At 62.6% G+C, this 6,899-nt stretch overlaps 2 protein-coding genes across 3 annotated transcripts; both read left to right on the forward strand.

Annotated features, from left to right (window-relative positions):
* Positions 1-457: 457 nt before the first annotated feature.
* Positions 458-1,802, forward strand: TMEM35B (transmembrane protein 35B). Its single transcript, XM_058856267.1, has 3 exons — positions 458-611; positions 1,046-1,226; positions 1,319-1,802. The coding sequence occupies exons 1-3, from the start codon at positions 504-506 to the stop codon at positions 1,447-1,449; spliced, it is 420 nt and encodes a 139-aa protein (XP_058712250.1). The 5' UTR covers positions 458-503; the 3' UTR covers positions 1,450-1,802.
* Positions 1,803-1,871: 69 nt separating this feature from the next.
* On the forward strand, positions 1,872-5,254 carry LOC131587913 (platelet-activating factor receptor-like). 2 transcript variants are annotated; one of them, XR_009279471.1, is made up of 4 exons: positions 1,872-2,228; positions 2,830-2,893; positions 3,767-4,833; positions 5,108-5,254. XR_009279471.1 is itself a non-coding variant. In XM_058856260.1 (3 exons), the coding sequence occupies exon 3, from the start codon at positions 3,776-3,778 to the stop codon at positions 4,778-4,780; it is 1,005 nt and encodes a 334-aa protein (XP_058712243.1). In that variant the 5' UTR covers positions 1,872-2,228; positions 2,830-2,893; positions 3,767-3,775; the 3' UTR covers positions 4,781-5,254. The 2 variants fall into 2 exon arrangements, 1 of the variants encoding a protein (XP_058712243.1); XM_058856260.1 differs by having other exon boundaries at positions 3,767-5,254.
* Positions 5,255-6,899: the final 1,645 nt, after the last annotated feature.

Genomic DNA, 6,899 nt, shown 5'->3' on the forward strand with positions numbered 1-6,899 from the left:
GACGCAGAGGCCGGGGGAGCGCGGCCTCCCTGGGGCCAGAGCATCCTCGCTGCTGCTGCTGCTGCTGCTGCTGCCTGCTCGCTCCGGCTCCCTGGAGCCGTGCCCAGCACTGCTTGTACTTTGCTTGATCTGCGCTCCCCGCAGCCCCTCGCACCCACAGCCAGCAGGGGCTGCCGTGGGTCACGCCCGCTCACAGAGCCCACGAAGCCCCAGCTGTGGGATTTGTTGCGGGGTGGGGGAGTTCCCTTTTTCCTCCAGCTCTGTTTCGGTGGAAGGATGGTGCTGCTGGCAGGGATGTGTCACAGCCTGGGGGGTGACGCTGCACATCTGAGCACCCCCTGCTGTGGCAGCACCCAAGGGAAAGGGGGGCCCTGTCCGTGCGGGGCCGGGGCTGGAGCGGGCGGGGACCAGAGCGGAGCGGGGCCGGGCCGGGCTGGGAACGGGGCCAGGCACGGGGCTGGACCGCTCCGCCCCGCTCCGCCCCCGGGCCCGCCCGTCCCGCCATGGCGGCGGCCTTCACCGCCCTCCGTGTCCTGCTCGGACTCTTCTTCTTTCTCACCGGCGCCCTGAAGGTCTCGGACTGGCTCTCCGCCGACCTGCACCGGCACATGGTGAGCGCGGCCTCGGGCTCGGGGGACGCAGGGCCGAGCCCGTGGGGAGCGAGTAGGCTGGGGGCAAAGAGCACTTTGGCGTGCAGGGCTAAGCTCCGGGGGAAAGGAACAGGTTGGGGTGCAGGGCTGAGCTCCGGGGGAAACGTGCAGGGCTGACCCTGTTGTGGTGTGGGGCTGAGCCTTGGGTGAGAATGAGCAGGTTGGGACTACAGGGGTTCATGGTGGAGCACTTTGGGTACAAGGCTAAGCCCTTCATAGTGAGTCAGCCTGAGTCCCTTGGAGCGCAGGGCTGATCCCCTTAGAGTGTGTGGTTATTTAGAATGCAGAGCTGATCCTCTTGGAGGACAGGGCAGGGCAGAGCAGCCACACTGGAGGGGCTGTATCCCCTCAAGCCCAGGCTCAGGGCTGCCTCTCTCCCCTCCCACCCTTCCCAGGCATCGGAGTTCGTGCGGTTTGCCAAGGTGTTTCCCCTGAAGGAGTTGGGCCTTGTGCCAGAGCCGAGCAGGTACCTGGTGGCCGTAGGCTGGCTGGAGGTGACGGCAGGGCTCTTGCTGGCATTTGGGCCCCAGCTGCTTCAGGAGATCAGCAACTTCATCCTCAGTGTCGTCATGATCGGTGAGAGCCAGTTGGGCGCCCATTGCCCATCGTCGGGTTTTGGGACTCCCTCAGCCAGAGACCCCCATTCTCACGCTCTGTTCCTTGCCCAGGTGCCATCTACACACTGCTGGCGCTGCAGGAGCCGCTGGCCATGTGTGCCCCGGCCACCCTCTGCCTGGGCCTCCTCCTGCTGCTGAACATCCGTGGGTACCCGGCTGCCCCCCGGCCCAAGTTCGAGTGATGAGAGGCAGGAAGGACAGAAGGCTCAGCCGCTGGGAAGCAATGCCTTTATGGTATTTTCAGGGATGACATCGCATCCTGCAGGGTAACTTGCTGATGAGACACGGTGTGTCCTCTCCTGCCTCTGCCAGTGACTCTGGTGCTGGTTGTCCCCACACTGCGAGACCTGGGCTGGTGCTGTGGTATGGTGGCCATGGCACCACTGTGACACTGCCGTGGCACTGCTCTGGCAGCTCCGTTGCTAAACTCACACAAGGTGTCCGGCTCTTTTCCAGCATTTGGCCACACTTAGCAGGGGCTGGCTCTGCTTTCTTGGGAGCTTTCAAATTTTGGAATAAAACCTTTTGTTTTTCACATTTTGCCTCCCTGTTTATCTCTGCCTCCCCCCCATGCTAAGCCTCAAGGGTAAGGAGATGTCCTGGGGCTGGAGGACCCAGTCCCTGGGGACAATGCCTGGACACCAGGCCTGGGGACATGTGGAAGCTGGTGAAGGAGCTGCCACAGAGGCACATGGACAGGGAGAGCGCATCTAGGGTGGGATCCCTCAGACACCCACAGCAACCTGACAATGTGCCAGGCCCCTTGCTGTGCATCCAGGGAGTGACAGGATCAAGTGCCCAGGCAGGCATGTGCTTTTTGTGGATCTTGCTCCCACAGGGTGCCACCCTCTACCACCCCAGATGGGCACAGCAGTCTCGGCATGAACCACAGTTCATCTGAACCCTGTGTGTCTCCCAATGAGGGGCCTGGGATGGCCGTGTGTGGAGTCTGGCTGTTGGGGTGAGCAAGGGGTGTAGGACACTGTTGTACACCAGTGGGACCTGAACTACCTTGGGATGGCATCTTTGGTGTCTCAAAGGAGCACACACAAATTGCAGGGCCACACAAAGCAGCGAGTCAGATGCTCACAGAGCTTTTGAGGGGGGGGTGGGGGGTGGATGGGGTGGGGAGAGCTGTAGGGCTGCTCCTCTTAAAACCAGCTTTGAAGACAACAAAAGCACAAAGAGCCAGGAGGAGGAGAATTTCTACTTTGATCCCCTTGGGGCATCCCTCTTCTCCCCAGCTGCCGGGTGCAAGAGACTTGACCCTCTGCTGCTTTTGTCCAGGCGTGGGTGGGAGAAGGGCCCTGGGAACTGCTATTATATGTGGCTGGTGGCATGGGAAGGCGGCAGCCAGTCCAGTACTGGCCACCCCCACATACCCCCAGCCCCGTCAGCTGGAGCAGGGGATCTTAGGTTGGCTCCAGCAGGGAATCCCCCATTACATACACACAGCAGGTGCTCTCCACTCCAGTTGCTGTCCCACACACACAGGGGGGCCTGGGATGGTGGGTGGGGGTCAGGCAGCCCCTGCCTCCCCCAGCATTTAAAGCTGTTCTCAGTCTGGCAGGATCAGAGTGAGGAGCAGCCAGAGGGGACGCAGCCATTCCTGCCTGACCCAACAAGGTGAGTAACTGTTGTGGTGTGGGTGAGATGGAGCATTCTCTGCTAACAGTGGGGAAGGAGGAGGAAAAGGGGACCACTGAGGGATCCAGAAGTTCCTTTGGGGTCCAACTGAGGTTCCCCCAGGCTCAGCAGCTCGTGCCCTCTGTGCTTCAACCTGGGGCTGGGTGCTGCGTGTGCTGAATCCAGCCCTGTCGTGCTGGAAAACACCAGCTGGTGACTCAGTGCCTTAGCTGGCGAGGTGTGGGCAGGCAGTGATGGGAGGTGAAATAACTGCAACCCTGGATACAGCCATTCCAGCACAGCGTGGTTTTCCATGACCAGGACCAGATGCAAACTCTGCTGTGCAGGACTGGGAGGCATGGGGGCATGCTGGCCCCATGCTTGTACCCCCCCATTCATACCTGAGTTTCTCCATTCTGGAGCTTGCTGAGCCAGTGGGTGACTTTCTCATGCCTGGCTCCATGGGGAATTTGGGGTGCTGGGAGACAGCTGGGGGGGGTGGCCCCACAGGCACATTCTGTGTGGGAGGTGTTAAGCCCCTCCAACTGGAGCCAGTGTGGCACCTTCGGGTGCCTCCAGCCGCAGCTCTGTCCCTCGGCTGTGCTGCAGCTGTGCCTGCCACTCCCTGGGAGCTCTAGCTGGGCAGCTGACAGTGGCCTCTAGGCTCCCTTGTTGTGTGGGGCGACATAGCTTGGGTCTCCTCCTCTCCTGTGTGAGATGAGCCCTTCCTGCAGATGATGGCATCCCCACAGGGCTCTGTCTCCAGCACCCAGCAGCTACTGCAGGTGCCAGCCAGAGAGGTTGTCCTGTCCGGGACAACATCCCTCCTCTGTCCCCAAGGGTTGTGCCACTGACTGTTCCTCATCTTTGCAGGAGCCTGGGATGAATGGCTCGGTGGTGGGATCGCTGCTGGTGGAGCACCCGGGCAAGTGCATGCCCAACAATCCGGTGCAGTTCGTGCTGGTGCCTGTCGTCTACTGCCTGGTGCTGTGTGTGGGACTGCCAGGCAATCTGCTGGCATTGCTGGTCTTCCTGCAGAGTGGCAAAGTGAGGAAGGCCATCCGTATCTACCTCATCAACCTCACACTGGCTGACATCCTCTTCAACCTCACGCTGCCCCTCTGGATCCACTACTACCTGGCTGGGGGGGACTGGCTACTCTCGGAGGCCGCCTGTCGCCTGGCCGGGGCCGCCTACTACCTGGCGACCTACAGTGCCATCACCTTCATGGCGCTCATCAGCTTCAACCGGTTCTGCGCGGTGCGGGTGGCGCGGCGGGTGCTGCTGCTGACAGGGCCCCGCAGCGCCGCACTGGCCTGTGCCCTGGCCTGGCTGCTGGGGCTGGGCTGTGCCGTGCCCACCCTGGCCACCCACCAGACCTTCCCCACCCATGCCGGGACCACCGCCTGCTTTGAGCAGCACGGGCGGCAGCGGCACTATGCCTATGCCATGGTGGGTTTCTTCGCCGCCGCCTTCCTGGTGGTGCTGGGAACCTATGCCTCCATCGTCCGGGCGCTCTCGGTGCCTGCCGCCGCCTCACCAGGCTCCCACCGGCAGCAGGCCCGTGCCATGGTGTTGGGAATGCTGCTGGTCTTTGTGGTCTGTGTGGCCCCCTACCACCTGACACTGGCCCCCTGGGTGGGCAGCCGGCTCCCTGCACCACTTTGTGGGCCCCCTGACACTCTGGATGTGCTGCACACACTGACTGTGGCCCTGCTCAGCCTCAACAGCTGCCTGGACCCCCTCATCTACTGCTTCTCCATCCGGCGCTTCCGCGCCGACCTGGATCAGACCCTGCGCAAGATCGGCCGGTGCTTCCCGCTGCCCCCGTCGGCCCCGCCCGGGCCAGTGCCTGGTGCCCGAGCATCCTCCTTCACCTCCTCGTAGTGGTGTGGGTCCTGCCCCCGCCTGCCCCGGTGGGATGTGGTCCCTGTTGCCAGGTGAGGGATCAGGAGCAGCGTGGGGAGTGCTCTGGCTTTGTGCACCCCCCTCCTCCCACTCCGCTCTGCTCTCTGTGCGTTCCCACGCGCCCACAGTTCCTGCTCAAGCACAGATCCTGCCCCCCGCATTGCAGGCACTGGCAGGGCGTCACTGGCACTGGGAGAGCGGCACTGGCACTGGGAGAGGTCTCGCTCAGCAATGGGAGCTGAGCCATAGGGATGTGTGGGAAGACAGAATGGTGAGGAATGCTCAGTGGTTGCTGTCGTCTCCCAGGGGCTCCATCCTGCAGGAACATGCATGACCGAAGACCTCCATGGCATGAGGTGGGCTGTTGAGGGAGCTGTTTGAGGTCAGTCCTGTCCTGCAACGTCCCTAAGCCTCATGCCTACACCCCTCCTGCTCTTGGCCAGGATTAAAAATGAACGAGCCAAAGGCTTCCCCAGTCTCTTTGCTGGCGAGTGCCTGTGCCCCTCAGCGAGAATTTCCTGGAGAGCTGGATATGGGACAGCCCCGGTCCCCGCAGCCCTGGCCCCGCAGCCCAGCCCCGCTCCTGCGGCAGGACCCTGTCTCAGGGCGGCTTCTGCCCCGGGGGCTGCCGAGCCCGCATCCCCCTGCCCCGTCCCCTGCCCTGCCCATGGATGGGCGGCCGTGGTGGGTGCAGCCCCCACCCGGCACCTGCTGCCCGCTCCCCATGAGCCCCGGCGCGGCGGGGGCGGCGGAGCGGGCGCGGGGCCGTGGGCGGCTGTGTGGGCGGAAGATGGTGTTTTCCCAGCCCTGGCTCATTCCTGCTGCCAGTGCAGCCCCGCTCCCGATGCTGCACAGGCGGGAGAGCAGAGCGATGCTGTGCAGCCACGCGGGTTCTGGGGATGATGAGGGGCAGGGGCACATCAGCTACCCCCCAGATGGGGGTCTTGCTTCCCCAGCTGCTCTCCAGCACACTCCAACCCACGTGCATGGAAGGAAATGTGAGGCACAGGGCAGGAAGAGATGTAATGTCTGGGGGACTGCTGGCATGGGATGGGAAGGGTGGCAGTGGCCACCAGGACGGGTGGGTGATGCTGTGCCTGTGAGTGGTGAATTATCAAGGGCTGCCTGGATGCCAGCAGAGAGGTGAAGATGCAGGGCAAGGCCTGACCCTGGGGAATGGGGTCTCCATGTGCCATGGAAACTGTGCAGCATGGTGACCCAGGGAAACCATGGCTCAGTAAAACCAGCATGGGTTCATGGGATGCCTGTGCTGCCCGTGGTGCCTGGACACTTTGCCCTCATGGATGGGGCTGGATGGTGTCTCCATGTGCCACAGTGCTGCTGCTCAGCAGAGCTGGGACATGTCCCAAGGTGCCTCTGCTCAGCACCCGGCCCTGGGCCAGCTGCCTTCGACCACCCAGTTCTTCCCCTTTTGAAGTTCATATTAAATTTTAATCCTTTTATATAACTGCTGAAGGAGGGGGCAGAGCTTTGCTCCCTGCATGCAGCAGGAGCAGCTGTGTCAGCAATGCAGGATGCTGCAGGGCTTGGTCGGGTCTGGGGCTGGAGATCTCTTCTTGGGAGTACCAGGACTTTCAGGGGACCCTCTGCACACCAGGAGTGGGGGCAGTCCCAGCTCTGGCTCTGGTTCTGCCAGGGTGTCCTGTCCAGTGGGAAAGCCTGGGGACTTGAACCACAGCACTGGGACATGGACACAACTGCTTAAAAACACACGTAGGGCACTTGCTTGGGCCGTGTCCCCCCACGCATTGGGCAGGGCCTGATGGGGTGTTCTTGGCACTAGGACGGGGCATGTGCCACCGTGCTGCTCCCGCCACCGTGCAGGGCGTTACCCAGGTTATTGTTCCTGCACTTCCAGCCCGCGCAGGCTGTAATTATTATTATTATAATTATTATCAAATTACAGGGTGTGGTATGAGTGGCTCAACGGGCAGACGGCAGCGGGTGTCCCTGGGTCTCCTGAGGGAAGGCCGGGCCTCCGGGGCTCTACCCTGCCCGCGCCTGCCCTGTCACCCTGAGGCCGTCCCGGTACCTTGGGGCTGTCCTAGCGGCCTGGGGCTGTTTTGGCACTCAGGGA

Source organism: Poecile atricapillus, chromosome 24 (assembly GCF_030490865.1).
Source record: "Poecile atricapillus isolate bPoeAtr1 chromosome 24, bPoeAtr1.hap1, whole genome shotgun sequence".
NCBI classification, from domain to species: domain Eukaryota; kingdom Metazoa; phylum Chordata; class Aves; order Passeriformes; family Paridae; genus Poecile; species Poecile atricapillus.